Here is a 17,758-nt window from a genome sequence, read left to right as displayed (position 1 = left end):
TTAAGAATAAGAAAAGTAAAAATTTTTATTTTACCTTCACTTATTCCTTCTTTGATGCTCTTCCTTTCTTAACGGAGATCCAAGTTTCTGACTTATATTATTTTCCTTCTCTCTAATAAGCCTCTTTTAACATTGCTTCCAACGCAAGTCTACTAACAGCACATTTCCTCAGTTTTTGCTTGTCTGAGATTTTTTGCTTGCCCTTCATTTTTGAGGGGTAATTTTACATGTATAGAACTCTACATTGGTGGGTTTTGTTCTCTCAACATTTTTTTAATATTTTAGTCCACTCTGTTCTTGCTTGCATGGTTTCTGAGGTGAATTTCAATATAATTCTTATCTTTGTTCCTCTACAGGTAAGATGTTTTTAACTCTGGCTTGCCTTAAGATTTTTTTCTTTGATTTTTATTTTTGTAGTTTGAAAATGATATTCCTAGATGTAGGGTGGGGGTTTTTTTGGGGGGTGGGGGACATTTATTTTGCTAGATGTTCTCTGAGCTTCCTGAATCTGTGTTTGGTGTCTGACATTAATTTGAAGAAGCTCTTAGACATTATTGTTTTAAATATTTCTTCTGTTCCTTTCTCTTTTTCTTTTCCTTTTTATATTCTAATTTTGTATATTTATGCTTTTTGTAGTTTTTCCACAGTCCTTGGATATCCCGTTCTTTTTTTCCTGTCTTTGTTGTCTTTGCTTTTCAGTTTTGGATGTTTCTATTGAGATATCCTCAAGCTCAGAGATTCTTTCCTTACCCATGTCTAGTCTAATGGAAGCCCATCAAAGTATTCTTCATTTCCGTTACAGATCTTTTTGATCTCATGGTTCCTTCTTATTATTTCTGTCGCTTTGCTTACATTGTTCTTACGTGCTATCTCCTTTATCTACGAGAGTCCTAAGCTTATTTAAAAAAAAATTTTTTTTTAAGTTGTTATTTATTTATTTTTGAGAGAGAGAAAGAGAGAGAGGGACAGAGAGAGAGAGTCACAAGCAGGCTCCATGTTGCTAGCACAGAGCCAGACGTGGGGCTCGAACCCACAAACTGTGAGATCATGACCTGAACTGAAACCAAGAGTCTGACGCTTTGACCAACTGAGCCACCCAGGCGCCCCCCTGAGTCCTTAGCTTATTAATCATAATTGCTTTAAATTCTCAGTGTGGTAATTTCAACGTCTGTAATGTCTGGTTCTGATGCTTGCTCCATCTTTTCAAATTATGTTTTTGCCTTTTGGTATGCCTTGTGATTTTTTTCTTGATAGCTGGACATGGTGCACTGGGTGAAAGGAACTGCTGTAAAGAGGCCTTAGGGGAAAGGTGAGGGATTTTTTATAGTCCTATGATTAGGTCAGTCTTTTTACTGAGCCTGTGGCTCACTGTAAACTTCACAAATGTTTTTCTCAGTTTTTTCTTCCTGCATTAGGTGGGATGAGATGGCTAGAGTGGGCTGGAGTTGGGTATTTCTCTGCCCATAGGTTGTTTAGGCTCTGATTAACTAGTTTCTCTTGAGGACAAAGCAGAGTGCCCTGATGTATTTCAAGATAGTTCTTTTTCCTCCTCCTCCTCCTGTCAGAAGCATTAGGGGATTTTTCTTTGGTATTTATTGAGAGCACCTGGTTAATCTCCTGGAGGTAAATCTCACAAAATTGCAGGGGTCTTCCTATGAGGAAGTCCTCCTGGAGTTTTAAACTCTGTGTTGGCCACACTGAGCCTCCAGCAATTCATCAATTATAGTTCAGGTTTGCCTACCTCAGTGCTCATCCCCTGCACAATTCCCAGCCTGGTAAGCTGTGATTCCCCATATTCTTCTGTGTGTCTCTCCAGTCTTGGGGGCAGTAGTTTGCCCTGTGCCATCACCTCTCTACTTACAGATCCTCGAATAGTTGTGGATTTTTCAGTTTGATCAGCGTTTTACTGGTTTGGGTAGAGTGGTGACTTTCAAGCTCCTTACATGCAGAACCGGAAACTGAAAGGCTGTCTGAAGTTTTATCTCTCAGTTTTGTCCACCCTGAGCCTCCAGCAGTTAGACAGCTCCAGTTCATTTCCCTAACTAGGCACTGGTTCCTGGGGAGGTTACTGCTCATGAGTTTCTCCTCTATTAAGCTGTGATTCCCTGTGTTGCCTGTTGGTCACTCCTGTCTTGGGGGCAACGGTTTGCTCTGTGACCTCAGTTCTCTTACAGATCTAAGCAGAGTCACAGATTTCTCCGTTTGGTCAGCTTTTTTACTTGTTGTTAGGGTGGAGTGGCAATTTCCAGGCTTCTTACTGGTCTCCCAGAAACCAGAAGTTAAAATGACATCAAGCTGAGGCTTTACAAGGATCTGTATCATTTTGTTTTTAGTTACTTTATCCATGGGCATTATTCCTCAAACTGGGACATTAGTCATATAGTTACAATTTCTATATCTTAGATGTGAAAGATTCTCCATCTGCTTCTGATCATTCCTAATTACTGATACCATCATGTGAGGTCAAAATATAGTTCTATAATTCCTTTGAAATGTCTGTGTGGAATAGAAACTGAGGCTCCTGTTCCGTGGAGCAATACTTGCAGGTATCACCAGTTCGTGTACTTTGTCTTGGTTTTCCTTGAGAAGGAGTATGGCCTAGGAGTGTTTATTACTGTCTAATTACATGGCCTTAGATGAATCATTTCCCCGAATATCCTTCAGTTTATTTATAAAGTCTAGTTTCTAAGGCAATCATTAATAGTGTCAGCCCATTTACAATGAGTTGGTGAAGATTAATTAAATAAGTTAATTTCTATACTTTTTAAGCCCTTCAGAGATTAATTTTCAATATGCAGTAAACCTTACTTGATGGCGGCATATGTTATGGTAACCACGATGCTAGATGCTAAGTATACAAAAGTTAAATAAAATATAGGTCCTACTTTTGAGCTCATAGCTGGTTGAGAGGATATAAATGTCAGTAACCACGTGTAGCATGTTACATGCTATGAGATAGGTGTGTTCAGAGATACAAGGAGGGGGTGATTAATTGGGGTGCAATTAGAAATATAAATTCAATTAGGAATACACACCTTAATTGTAATTAGCAGTTAGCTTTTCAGAGTTAAACTGGATTATAATTTTTTATTACTGTTTATATTGACATTAGAATTACAAGATAGGGCTTTTTATTTTCTTTTTTTACCTGCCAGAGAGTGGTGAGTTAACAGGATTGGAAATCACAAAATGAATTTGTGGCCCCAACTCTGCCTTGTGTTTTGGGGGGAATTCATTTAACTTCTTTGAACTTCAGTTTTATCAATTAGAAAATAGAAAGATTAGCTCTCTATCTCACAGAAATAATGATATAAAAGTGTTTTGTGAAAATGTTACATTTTTACAAATGTCAAGTTTTCAGATATGTCTTTAAGAGCGTGTATTTTTTTCCTCTTCCTGAGTCTGATGATTCCTTTGCGTTTTGACTGACTTTTAATTGCCCTGCAGTGCACGTAGGGCACAGATTCGTTGGCATATTACGATTCTCCCTGACTCATCCCTTGTTCCCTCCCTCCTCTTTCTCACTGTCTTTCATTTCCTGGGATTGTGTTGCTACATTAGAAAGAAGTAAGTCTGTCTCCTGAAAAGGGCAGTACAAATCCACTGTGGTAAGGCTTCATTTTATTTTCTCCTATGTCATGTACTAAACTAAATACTTATGAAAGATTTAGTTTTAAATTACATAAGAAATTATTGGTGAAAATGTCATCTGATGTCTACCATAATATTTAATATTTAAGTAGTTCGAATAAAATTTATTTTTGTCTTTTTTCTCTTTGACTTAAAGCTTCTTGTTTCTATTTTAAGAATAGAAAGCCACAAAAAGGTTTTTGTTTTTAATCAGGGATATTTGAAGACTGTCTTTTGGGAACTTTTAGGTAAGAATTTGTTAGAACAGAGTTTTTATACTGTGGGAGGTGACACAGTTTGTGATCTAAAATCAATAAGTGGATTTTGCAACTGAAATGATTTTAGTGTAATGAGGATAAGTACTGTTTCATGAAATCTGTATGTTTTATATGTGAGTGTGAGCATTTACTGCATTGTGCTCCAAAATATATTTTTTGTGGGTCTTGGTCATCATATTACGTGGAAAATTACTTCTGTGGAATTTCTTTCATATTTTCCATTTTCTTATTTTCTTATTTTAGATTTGTAGTGATCTAAGAGGCTTTTAATATCCTGTTTGAATGTTAGAAGAGCAATTATCTGTTTTTATTTTTTAAGGGGAGTACTTGAGAAATAGATATTACATGATGACTGAGAAGTAATGATAAAGGTTTGTTGGTATTTCTTAGGGGAGGTGAGTCCCTAGATGAGTTTATGAGGGAATGGAGTTCTGCCAAAGCATCTTCAGATGGGAAAGTTAAGTCTGTAAGGAGCTCAGTTTATCAGCAGCTATGACTCTCAGGGTAAAATACTGCTTGAAGTGACAAAATAATTTGTAACTGATGTGAACCAAAGGTGGGGGCTGCGGGGGGAAGGAAGCAAAATGTAGTCAATACAGGTAGAATAAAGTAGCTGCCGCACATTTTAAAAATGGTTCTTTGAATGATCTGCAAACTGTTTTTACTTTGTTCCTATCACCAAAACCAAAGTTACATTTATATTTCATTTTATATTTATTTAAAAATATTCCCCCTTGTCTCCATATTTCAGGTTCTTCTCTCTTTCCCTTTTTATTTGAACGGTTTATTTGCTTGGGTTTTATTTGAAGGGTTTTGTGTACTGCTTGAAGAAAATTCCAAGAATAACCTTTTCTATTTGCTTCTTGCTGTAAACTTGCTGTATGGTAACCAGGGGACGGACTTCAGCCTAAGAGTTGGGGTTAAGTAGTTAAGTAATTGATAAAAGCATGGTCCCTAGAGGTAAACTGCCTGAGCTTAAATTTAGTTCCATGACTGAATGGATTACGTATCCTCCTCAGTTGATTCAGTTTTCTCATCTGTAAAATGGAAATAATAATAAGGCTTACCTCACAGAGTTGTGAGGTTTAAATAGATTAATATAAATAAAATCTTCAGAAGGGCAGATGATAAGAGTCACATAAGGGCTACCTATTATTATTGACATCCAGTTCTCTTTGCAGGCTAAGAGGCCTTGGGGCAAGTTACTTCATCTTTCTGGGCTTTATCTATTTTTTTTTTTTTTTTTAAGATACAATTCTCTGATTCTTTGTGCATATTTAAACTCTGATAGTTGATCCAAATTAGTTTTATGTTTTTGAGCACTTGAAGTTACTCCTTTTTGTTTTTTTAATCAATGGAACTAAAAAATATTTCCAACAATATAAATATTTTGTGCTAAAATGATTTTAGATTGTTGGAATGGCTCTAATATTACCTGTAGATGTTAGTCTCTCCAGTGCAGTAAATTTTATGTAAAGTATTATCCAGAGAAGTCTTTTATCTTTCAGTGAAAGCCTACTCTTCACTAATAACAGGAATTGTTAAGAGAGAGGCCTCTATTTTTATATTTTTGCTTTATATGAATTGGCCCCAGGAGTAAAAGTGTCAGTGTCAGTCTTTCATTAATGCTTCTCACATAAGAGCACAAAATTTTTGGTGAATCTTCATTAAAATGTCATGTTCCAAGTACAGAAATAAGTTATAAGATAGCGAAGGCCATAACAGCAAGGAACAAAACAATTAAGTCTGAATTGACTTCTGAGCAATATATTATTCCAAAGTTGTAATTTGACAGAGTTATTGATCAAGGGAACAAAGAGTGTTCTTAACTCTTTTGTTAGCTTTAAGCTGTTAAAAATAAAGCAAAATGTTTACAGTAAATTCTATTTCAGTTTGTTAACTTTTCCCTTATTTCTTCATGATGGAAGTTTTGAAATTTCCATTTCATTTGTTTTGGCTTACAGCCCTAAAGAAAAAGTAGCAAAGGTCTTTCTGAGGATTAAAATTTTTACCTTCTGTATTACGGTTCTTTTGTTTTTGCTTTTTTAATCAGTTCTTGCTATGAGAGTTTCTGTTTTTAGAAGTACAGATAAGTTAACTTGTTGAGAATTCTTATCAATGAGCACTTAAGACCGCTCTGACCCTTGAATAACCCTTCTGTTTGAAGAGCTCTGTAATTGTAGGCTGCTCTGTGAATCCAGCTGTACTGTACGTCTTTTGAAGCGGCACAAAAACAGATTACAAAATTTGTAGAGTGTGAACAGAATGAGAGCAGATGTGATTCTAAGACTAAGAATAAACAACATAAGAAATTACATTCCTTATCTTCTAAATAATTCAGTTGGGAGGTAGGGGTGGTTAAAAGCAATTTTTTTTTGAGGTTTTTAGATGAAAATGTGAAAATGTCCTTGGAAAGTGAACAAGAATATATTGTTTTTTGTTTTTTTAACGTTTATTTATTTTTGAGACAGGGAGAGACAGAGCATGAACGGGGGAGGGTCAGAGAGAAAGGGAGACACAGAATCCGAAATAGGCTCCAGGCTCTGAGCTGTCAGCACAGAGCCCGTCGCGGGGCTTGAACTCACGGACCGCAAGATCATGACCTGAGCCAAAGTTGGATGCTTAACCGACTGAGCCACCCAGGCGCCCCAAGAATATATTGTTTTAGGTTGCTTGTAGTGGAGTAACTGATGTTCTTTGACTATTTTCTGTAACTTTGAAATGCAATTTCTTTGAGAAAACGGTAGTTTTACTTGCTTCTTGGGGTGGCACACTGTGATTGGTTCATTTAGTGGCATAATTCTGTTAACTTTCTTTTCCAGTTTTTTCCTCTTCACTTAACAAAAAGAGCCCAGTTTAGTGTTTTTTTTTTTTTTTTTAAGTTTTATTTATTTACTTTGAGAGAGAGAACAAGTGCAAGCCAGGAGGGCAGAGAGAGAGAGAATCCCAAGAAGCTGGCTCCTTGCTGTCAGCTCAGAGCCTGATGTGGGGCTCAAACTCAACAAACCGTGAGATCGTGACCTGAGCTGAAATCAAGAGTCGGATGCTTCACTGACTGAGCCACCCAGGCGTTCCAAGTACCCAGTTTTTAAATGTTGAGTTTCAATAGTGAAGAAAAAAAGATTTAATCTTAAGCAATGCCTCATTACCCTTCTTTTTAGCTACTTTGCAAGGCTTTGAAGGTTGAGGATTATAAAGCTGCTGAACCATACTTAGTTTCTCGTTTGGAGATTTTGAGAAAGCAAATAAATAAACAAGTGTACTAAAGTCAATAGGGATAATTATGAACTTTGTGTTACTTTATACTATTACTACTCTTCTTTACTACCTTTTTCCCCTCCTTATAAACTTATTCTTTATATGAGCCTTTATTTCTGGTTTTCATAAATGGAACTCCTTGAAGAGATGATTTAATAAACAGATAAACTTTTGAGTATATAAATTTTGTGGTAGGGCACCTGGGTGGCTCATTCGGTTAAGTGTCTAATTTTTGGTTTCAGCTCAGGTCATGATCTCATGGTTCGTGGGATCAAGCCCTGTGTTGGGCTCTCTACCCTGACAGCTCAAGCCTGCTTGGGATTCTATCTCTCCCTCTCTCTGCTCCTCCTCCCACTTGCTCATACACTCTCTCTCAAATAAACATTTAAAAAATATATATATTTAATAAAGAAAATTATATGGCAAAGAGAAATCCCTTTGTAATAAGTGTTAGAGGATTTGCATGACTAATCAGAATTGTGTTCTGGCAAAGAGACAGGTAAATACAGCTTTATTTTATTTTATTTTATTTCATTTCATTTTATTTTAATTTTATTTTTTTCTAGTAATCTCTACACCCAACGTAGGGCTCGAATCCAGCTGTTGTTCTCTCTTCTTTCTCTCTTTTTTTTTAAGATTTTATTTTTAAGGGTCACTTGGGTGGCTCATTTAAGCATCTGACTTTGGCTCAGGTCATGATCTCACAGTTCTTGAGTTCCAGCCCTGCCTTGGACTCTCTGTTGTCAGCGCAGAGCCTGCTTCAGATCCTCTGTCCCTGTCTCTCTGCCCCTCCCTGCTCCTGCTTGCTCTCTCCCTCTCAAAAATAAATAAACATTAAAAAAAAATTGGGGGACTCCTGGGGGGCTCAATCGATTAAGTGTCTGACTCTTGATTTTGGCTCAGGTTATGATCTCACAGTTTGTGAGTTCAAGCCCTGCTTCAGGCTCTGTGCTGACAGTACGGAGCCTGCTTGGGATTCTCTCTCTCCCCCTCACTCTCTGCCCCTCCCCCACCTCTCTTTCTGTCTCTCTCTCAAATAAATAAAACTTAAAAAAAAAAAAGATTTTATTTTTAAGTAATCTCTACACCCAGTGTGGGTCTCAAATTTACAACCTTGGGATTAAGAGTTGCATGCTCCACCAACTGAACCAGCCAGATACCCCTGTTATTCTCTGTCTTCTAAGAAGCTTTCCATGAATCCCCAAATAAGTTTCTCTTCTTCTGTGTTTGTCTCCTTCACTAGGTTTTAAACTCTATTTTAAACTCTTTGGGGACAGAGATTATGGTGTTTTGTCACTACCATTTATATAGCACAATTCCCAACAATGAGAAGCAAACTACTTTCAAGAATAGGAGAAATCCAGTATGACTCCCAGGTTTTTGGTTTAGCTGACTGGTGAAATGTTTTTTTATTTTTCATCTCTAAATTGGATTGCAGCATCAAAGAGACAGGAGGCTTTGGTGAAAAATAATGATTGCTTATATTAGAGTGATAGCAGAAAATGTTGAGAGGAAGGGAAAAATATATCTTGATATGTTAGGATACATTAAGAATAAATGTTTTGAGATATAGTTAGCACTTTATGATTAGATTAAATAGAGGGAGAGGAAGATGATGAGGTAGATGGTAGCCAAAATAAAGTTACTAACAATGGGATAAGATAGAGAAACGAAATAGAAGTATTATTTGTAGTTTGTATTCTTCAGTAGAACAAGTAGTATCTCCTGGCAATCAGTAATTAATGACTTCTGCTGTTGGTGGGTATACAGTCTTTATGTGATGCATTTGGTTGCAAAGGGACTCTGTTATCATTCATTATTGATAAAGTCCCAGAACTGTTGAGTGGTTTTATATTACCATTGTACTGATGAAAATCTGAGAATTCAAAAGAGGTGAAATCCCGTAAGATTATAGTTATGAAGGTCTCATTTAGATGCAGTTTAAGCCTGGGAAAGGAATCCATATGAAGAACAGTACTAATGGCAGATCTTATTAAAAATAAAAAATAAGATTATTAACTAGCATAGACTACTGGTTACTTCAGTACTTTACCTCCTCTGTTTTCTTTAGTCTCAACCTTTTTTACAAGCATCCTTGCCCCCAATTAGTTATATTATTTTATTATTTTTTAAAAGTTTATTTATCTATTTTGAGAGACAGAGAGAGAGCAGGAAAGGGGCAGAGAGAAACAGAATCCCAAGCAGGTTCTGCACAGTCAGCTTGGAGTCCAGTGCAGGGCTCAAACTCAGACTGTGAGATCATAACCTGAGCCAAAACCAAGAGTCTGATGCTTAACCCACTGAACGACCTAGGCACCCTTGTTTTTTGTTTTGTTGAAGAGTAAAAGATAAAAGTCCTAACAGTTCAATAATAAAAAGACAATAGAATTTTAAAGTGGGAAAAAGATTTAAATAGACACTGTTCCAGAGAAGATAAACAAATGGACAATAGGCAAATGAAAAGATGTTTAGTATCATTGGTCATTAGTGAAATGCAAATAAAGACCCAAATGAGATACCACCTCACATTCCTTAGGATGGCACTGATAAAAAAAAATGAAACGGTCAATAACAAGTGTTAGGATGTGGAGAAATTAGAACCCTTCTACATTGCTGGGGGGAATATAAAATGGTACAGTTGCTTTGAGAAATAGTTTGGCAGTTCCTCAGTAAATTAAACAGAATTACATGACCCAGCAGTTTCATTTGTAGCTATGTACTGAAAAGAATTGAAAATAGGTGGTCAAACAAAAACTTATATGTGGATATTCACAATCACCAAAGGGTGGAAATGTCAACCAACTGATGAATGTCAACCAACAACTGATGTCAACCAATTGATAAAACCCAAATGTCAACCAACTGATGAATTAATAAACAAAATGTGGTATATCCATTTAGTGAACTACTGCAAAGCCACAGAAAGAAAGTGCTGATATACACTACAACATGGACGAACCTTGAAAACATGTGAAGTGACAGAACCTAAACATGAAAGGTCACGTATTGTATGATTCCATTTATATGAGCTTCCCAGAATAGGCATATCTAGAGGCAGAGAATGATTAGTGGTTGCCAGGGGAAGGAGGAGGGGAGAATTGGGAGTGATTGTCAAAAGCTTTCTCTTTGAGATGGTGGAAATGTTCAGGAATTAAATAAAGTGGGGTGATGTTTGCACACATTGTGAATATACTAAGCACCACTGAGTTGCACACCTAAAAATGGTGAATGTTAGGTTACGTAATTTTATGAATGTGTTTATCGTGTATTAATACTAAAAAAAGAATAAAAGATTTAAAAAAAAAACCACCAATTTCTAATGGTGTTCTAATATGCCCTGCCCTTTGTTTTAGGGACATGTACAAAAGATATTCAGCAGATCCTCTTCATCTGACTCAAATTATTTCACAGCTCATGTTGAGATTGTTGAATGTCCACTAATCTCAAGTTTCTAGGAGGCAGCAGACCACAATTTATATGTAACAGTCTTTTAAAAAAATGGAGATAGATTTATTTATTATTTTCAAATAGATTAAAAAAATTTTTTATACAAAGTCATGATCATTGTAAAAAATTTATAGAATACACACTTTTCTTATAGTTCTGTCCCATAGAAATAAGCTGTATATTGGTTTGATGTATACTATTGTAATTAAAAAAATGATTTTTTTTTATGTTTATTTATTTTTGAGAGAGCGCAAGCAGGAAAAGGGCAGAGAGAGAGACACAGATCCGAAGCAGGCTCCATGTTCTGAGCTGTCAGCACTAAGTCTGACGCAGAGTTCAAACTCATGAACCTGAGCCAAATGAGCCACCCAGGCACCCTTATACTATTGTAATTTTCTAAAGAGAGATTTTTACTTTCCAGTTTTGTGATACCTCTATTTAGGAGAGATGAGGATGTTAATTACCTTTTTGTACCCAAGGAAGGGTATTGTTTCAAATTGCTTTTAGTTTAAAAATTTTTTTCAGTCTACGTGACTCTTTCTCCCACCACCACACCAAAAACAGTAGCAAAAAAACAATGACAACAAAAACAATAATAATGAAAAAACAGCATAATTTATTGATTGCTTACTATGTACAAGGTTCTGTGCTAAGCATGATAAATACTATATCTAAGTTTTGTTATAAAACTTACCAAGGCATTCATATTCCATTTATGAATAAATTGAACTTTAAATGGTTAAGCAAAGGGGCGCCTGGGTGGCTAGTTAAGCGTCCAACTTTGGCTCAGGTCCTGATCTCCCGGTTCATGGATTTGAGCCCTGCATGGGCCTCTGTGCTGACAGCTCCGAGCCTGGAATCTGCTTCAGATTCTGTGTCTTCCTCGCTCTCTGCCCCTACCGCCCCCCCACCCCCGCCCGCCGCCAAAATAAATAAACATTAAAAAAATTTTTTTAATGGTTAAGCAAGCAAGGCCTTCAGATATACACATCTGGTATGTGTGGAGCTGGGGTTCAAACCAGTTCTTTTTTCCTACAAATACTGTATTTTTAATTACTCCACTGTTGTATCTCTCTGCGTATGTTCATTCACAGACTATCCCTGATGACCTCTAGGGCTTCTTAAGGAGATTGAAACAAGGGTTGAGGTGGAATGTGGGGCAGTTAGAATCTTGATATTATGATCATGTTATTTGTTTAGTTGCTTTTCTGGTTTCTTTTTATGTAGGGCTAATAAAGGGACTACTGGTTTATATTAGAGCCTTAATGTATGCAGAAAGCTTTCAGTTTTTAAAAAAAATTTTTTTTAATGTTTTTTAATTTATTTTTGAGACAGAGACAGAGCATGAGCAGGGGAGGGGCAGAGAGAGGAGGAGACACAGAATCTGAAGCCGGCTCCAGGCTCTGAGCTGTCAGCACAGAGCCCGACGTGGGGCTTAAACTCACAGAGTGTGAGATCATGACCAGAGCTGAAGTTGGACGCTCAACCTACTGAGCCACCCAGGTGCCCCCCGAGAGCTTTCAGTTTTGATCGAAGAATAAAATGATTCTACTTCCTATGAATAGCAGCTATAATCACAAAATAAAATAGGAATTAATTTGCTTTACATACTCTATTCAAACTCTCTGCAGCATTTATGAGTGTTACTCAGACTTTTTGTGAAGCTTTCTTTAGGTCTTTATGAACATTACCCTCCATTAGTTCTCTCTTCCTCTAGGTTCCGCTATCATCCTGTGCATATACCTGTCTTAAAGCTTTCTGTATCATACTGAAATTATTCATATGTCAGTCTTCACATCTAGACAGTGAATTTTTTTTTAATAAACTTTTTATTTTAAGTAGGCTCCATGCTCTGTTGAACTCAACGACCCTGAGATCAAGAGACGGGTGCTCTAGCAACTGAGCCAGGCGCCCCTGACATTATTTATTTTTATTGCTTTTGTGTCAAGACTCTTGCTAAAGAGAGAAGCAAGAGTCTTACATTTCTGGTGTTCCTCTGACCACTGCTCTCAAGTCATTTTAAAGTGGACCTGTGATTGTCTTTGTGTAGCTAAAACACTTCATTGAACATTTCCTGTTGAATAAAGTCCATATTTCTTAGTTCTCTGTCAGGTTTTCCAGGGTCCCTTTCCTAATGGAAATTTCTATTCTTCATGTACATTGTATACTACTCAGACTGGGTTACATACTGTTACCCTTTTTTATTATTTATTTATTTATTTATTTTTATTTTAAAAAATTTATTTATTTTTGGGGCGCCTGGGTGGCTCAGTCGCTTGAGCGTCTGACTTTGGCTCAGGTCATGATCTCGCAGTTTGTGAGTTCAGGCCCCGCGTCGGGCTCTGTGCTGACAGCTTGGAGCCTGCAGCCTGCTTCGAATTCTGTATCTTCCTCTCTGTCTGCCCCTCCCCTGCTCATGCTCTCTCTCTGTCTCTCAAAAATAAATAAATGTTAAAAAAATTTTTTTTAATTAATTTATTTTTTAATTTCTATCCAAGTTAGTTAGCAAATAGTGCAACAATGATTTCAGGAGTAGATTCCTTAATGCCCCTTACCCATTTAGCCCATCCCCACCTCCCACAACCCCTCCAGTAACTCTGTTTGTTCTCCATATTTAAGAGTCTCTTATGTTTTGTCCCCCTCCCTGTTTTTATATTATTTTTGCTTCCTTTCCCTTATATTCATCTGTTTTGTATCTTAAAGTCCTTATATGAGTGAAGTCATATGATAGTTGTCTTTCTCTGACTAATTTCGCTTAGCATAATACCCTCTAGTTCCATCCATGTAGTTACAAATGGCAAGATTTCATTCCTTTTGATTGCCGAGTAATACTCCATTGTATATATACACATCTTCTTTATCCATTCATCCATCGATGGACATTTGGGCTCTTTCCATACTTTGGCTATTGTTGAAGTGCTGCAATAAACATGGGGGTACATGTGCCCTTTCGAAACAGCATACCTGTATCCCTTGGATAAATACCTACTAGTGCAATTGTTGGGTTTTAGGGTAGTTCTATTTTTAATATTTTGAGGAACCTCCATACAGTTTTTCAGAGTGACTGCACCAGTTTGCATTCCCACCAGCAGGGCAAAAGAGATCCTCTTTCTCTACATCCTCACCAACATCTGTTGTTGCCTGAATTGTTAATGTTAGTCATTCTGACAGGTGTGAAGTGGTATCTCACTCTGGTTTTGATTTGTATTTCCCTGATGATGAGTGATGTTGAGCATCTTTTCATGTGTCAGTTGGCCTTCTGGATGTCTTCTTTGGAGAAGTGTCTATTCAAGTCTTTTGCCCATTTCTTCACTGGATTATTTGTGTTTTGGGTGTTGAGTTTGATAAGGTCTTTATAGATTTTGGATACTAACCCTTTATCTGATATGTCATTTGCAAATATCTTCTCCCATTCCGTTGATTGCCTTTTAGTTTTGCTGATTGTTTCCTTTGCTGTGCAGACTAGAAGTTTTTATTTTGATGAGGTCCCGATAGTTCATTTTTGATTGGGTTTCCCTTGCCTCTAGAGACGTGTTGAGTAAGAAATTGCTGCAGCCAAGGTCAAAGAGGTTTTTGCCTGCTTTCTCCTCAAGGATTTTGATGGCTTCCTGTCTTATTACATTTAGGTCTTTCATCCATTTTGAGTTTATTTTTGTGTATGGTGTAAGAAAGTGGTCCAGGTTCATTTTTCTGCATGTTGCTGTCCAGTTTTCCCAGCACTTGCTGAAGAGACTGTTTTTATTCCATTGGATATTCTTTCCTACTGTCAGAAATTAGTTGGCCATACGTTTGTGGGTTAATTTCTGGGTTCTGTATTCTATTCCATTGATCTGAGTGTCTGTTTTTCTGACATCCTCTTTTTTATATTTATACACTTTTGCGGGTATTGTGTCTTGTCCATGGTTTTCACCATACACTCTGACCCATTCTCCTGATAGCCACTGTAAATGCTGGTTTCTCCACAAAGCTCTCAGGCATCTCCCTGACTGCTGCAGCCTCCACCAGAAGAAGTTGCCATCTCTCCAGCTGAACTCTTACTAGCACTTGGACTGTCGGATAGCATTGCCTTACTAAGTGATAAATTCCTTGAGAGCAAGTTTCTTGCCTTTGTTTTCTCTGCTATTTTGCATTAATTATTGCATTGTGTATATATATACACGTCGAATTGAATATAAAAATCACATTTTGGTTTTTTAGTTTCAAGGAAATTGGTCAGAGGACTATCTTGTTAAAAATTCTTCCTCTGAGGACACTTGTTGGGATGAGCACTGGGTGTTGTATGTAAGCCAGTTTAACAATATATTATATTCATAAAAAAATGAATAAAAGAAAAAAATTCTTCCTCTTCATTGGTCTACAGGTAAATGCATTCAATCCAGAAATTACATAGCTGTAAACAATGTATTTATTCCTAGAACTTCAGTTTGGGAAAGAATTTTTATCCAGATTTATATTTATTTTAAATATATTTACCATTCTTTGTATTGACTCTCTTCCTTCTCTTCTAGGGCACTGTCTTTAACCTTGAATCAGAGGAGGAGGAATACCCTGGAATCGTTGCAGAAGATAGCAATGACATTTATATCCTGCCCAGTGACAACTCTGGACAAGTCAGTCCTCCAGAGTCTCCTACTGTGACCACTTCTTGGCAGTCAGAGAGCTTACCTGTTTCACTCTCAGCCAGTCAGAGTTGGCACACAGAAAGCCTACCAGTGTCCCTAGGTCCTGAGTCCTGGCAACAGATTGCAATGGATCCTGAAGAAGTCAAAAGCTTAGATAGCAATGGGGCTGGAGAGAAGAGCGAGAACAATTCTTCTAATTCTGACATTGTGCATGTGGAAAAAGAAGAAATACCTGAAGGTGTGGAAGAGGCTGCTGTGGCGTCTGTAGTCTTGCCAACCAAGGAGCTGCAGGAGGCATTCCCTGAAGCACCTGCTCCCTTGCTTCCGCATATCACTGCTACTTCCGTGCTGGAGGTGAGGGAACCTGACACAGAAGCGATTGCAGTTGAGAAAGTCAGCCCTGCTACATCGTTGTTTGTGGAACTTGATGAAGAAGAGAACTTGATGAAGACAAAAGCAGCAGCAGTTGAATCTGTTGAACTAGAAGAGGAAGTGATCCCTGCACTGGAACCCACAGAAACACTGCTGAGTGAAAAGGAGATGCATGTAAAGAGAGAGAGTCTTCAAGAAGGGCCCTCCCCTGCTGCAGAAGAGAAGGCCTTCCCCCTGTCTGAGGGCAAGTCTATACTGCTGTTTGGAGGGGCCGCCGCTGTTGCCATCCTGGCAGTGGCAGTTGGGGTAGCACTTGCTCTGAGAAAGAAATAGCAGATCTTTCAGAAGAGAAAGAAGACAAAAAATATGTAAAGTCTTAGCTGTACTGACTGAATTGGATCCACCAACAACTGATTGGACATTTGTGGAACACTCTGGGATAATGGGGGACTTCTGCTCAACAAGGCATAAATTGATCCACATAGTAGGGCTTGAGGTAGAGGGCATTCATGTTTGTCTGTTAAGTTCCAAGGACCGTGGCTCATGCTCAATTCAGAATCTCTTGAGTAAAGTACTCCCTCTAGAACAGGGTTTCTCAACCTTGCCATCAATGACATCATGATTAATCCTATGTTGTAGGGGGCTGTCCTGTGCACTGTAGGATGTTTAGCAACACCTGTGGCCTCTACCCACTAAATACCAGTAGCACCATTCCCCCAGTTATGACAACCAAAAATGTCTCCCAACATTGCCAAATGTCCCCTGGGGGCAAAATTGTTCCCATTGAGAGCCACAGCTTTAGAGGGAGAGAGTTAATTTAAGAGAATCTGCGATAGAAATTCCTAGGCCAACAGGGCTTAGCTGTGGGCTCCTCAGCTAGTGATTTGTTCCTGACCTTGGAAATTCATCTTTCCTGACCAACATGCTGTTTTGCAGCCATTCCTTTGTGGATCTTCTTTTTTCCCCCACCTTCTTAGTCCTGTAGCGTGAGGGTGCTCTCCCCTTATGTCTCTGCTGCCTCTCAGGTACTGCACCGTTCCTCTTCACCCCCACGTTCTTTGTTAAGATCCCACGGGAGAGCACTTGCTCTGTGCCCACTAAGTCCCTGATGCTTCCTACGGCTCCACCTTGTAAAGATGTTACCTTTAGTAATCTTTAAAAAAAATAAATATAACAGAGACCTAGGGCTCCCTGCCTGTGAATGCAAAGGCAAGTAACTGGCTAAAGAGGGACATTTGTCTCATTTAGAAGCAGAAGGATGACTTAGATGGCCTGTCAAAGTCTCTTCTGGCCCTTTTGTGTATGGCCACCCTATGGAGCTTATGGTTACTTGGTAGCAGCATCTCTGTTGCTGGATGGTCACTGTCTAGAACCTGCATTAGTGTGTTTTCCCTTTATCTGGCCTAGTCTTCTTACTGGTCAGCCAGCTTCTCTGTGGTCTTTTGCCATGTGATAAGGATGTTAATACTTGGGCTTACAGACCAACTGAATCATAACTCTTATTAAATACAGAAGGTCTCCTAAATACCATTGAAATAAAAAGTAGTAAAAGAGAAGCTTGACTTTCTTGAGGCTACCCTCGAGATTTTAGTTTGGCTTTCAGAGTTCAAGAATTAGACTTCTTCCCTGAACTCTTTACAGTCCAAATGCCAGAGTGGTAAACAAAATGATTCTAATCAGTATGTCCTAGTTGAGAATCAGTGTAATTTTCTTTCATCTGGCTGATCCCATCCCTAAAGCAGGGGGGGTGGAACCATGTCTTTTCATGCCTGAGGATCACAGTGTCACTATGCAGGACACACATGCTTGATACAGGTCATCTCAGATTTATCTTAGTAAATGTAACAAATTACTTTTTAGATCCTGAAATTTGTAATAAAATTACTTTACTATCCTGATCACCAAAACTTGACGTTTTAAATGTGCTTTCTTTTTTAAATTTATTTTTTAAAATTAAATCTTCTCCCTAAAGCAATACTATTTAAAAGCTGGTCAAGGAAAGGTCTGAAGTGTGTTTCTCTATTCAGCTTTATCATGCACTGTATCTGTATGTTCTGAGTTGTAGCATCTTAGGGAGTGATATTTTTAAGGGTTTTGGTGCACCTTGATTAGTGTAGCTAGAGAAGAGGTGGGAGGATGGGAATTAATGTA

The 17,758-nt window shown here is 37.9% G+C and overlaps 1 protein-coding gene across 10 annotated transcripts in view; it reads left to right on the top strand.

Moving 5' to 3' along the window:
* BCL2L13 (BCL2 like 13) overlaps window positions 1-17,514 on the top strand; it is an 87,162-nt gene extending 69,648 nt beyond the window's left edge. For all 10 annotated transcript variants that reach the window (XM_047865098.1, XM_047865096.1, XM_047865094.1 and 7 more), the window contains one exon: window positions 15,122-17,514. In XM_047865098.1, the coding sequence (XP_047721054.1) occupies window positions 15,122-15,940 (819 nt within the window). In that variant the 3' untranslated portion in view covers window positions 15,941-17,514. The remainder of the gene's footprint in view (window positions 1-15,121) is intronic.
* Window positions 17,515-17,758: the final 244 nt, after the last annotated feature.

The sequence above is a fragment of the Prionailurus viverrinus genome, chromosome B4 (assembly GCF_022837055.1).
Source record: "Prionailurus viverrinus isolate Anna chromosome B4, UM_Priviv_1.0, whole genome shotgun sequence".
NCBI classification, from domain to species: Eukaryota; Metazoa; Chordata; class Mammalia; order Carnivora; family Felidae; genus Prionailurus; species Prionailurus viverrinus.
This window is presented reverse-complemented; position numbering and strand designations above follow the sequence as displayed.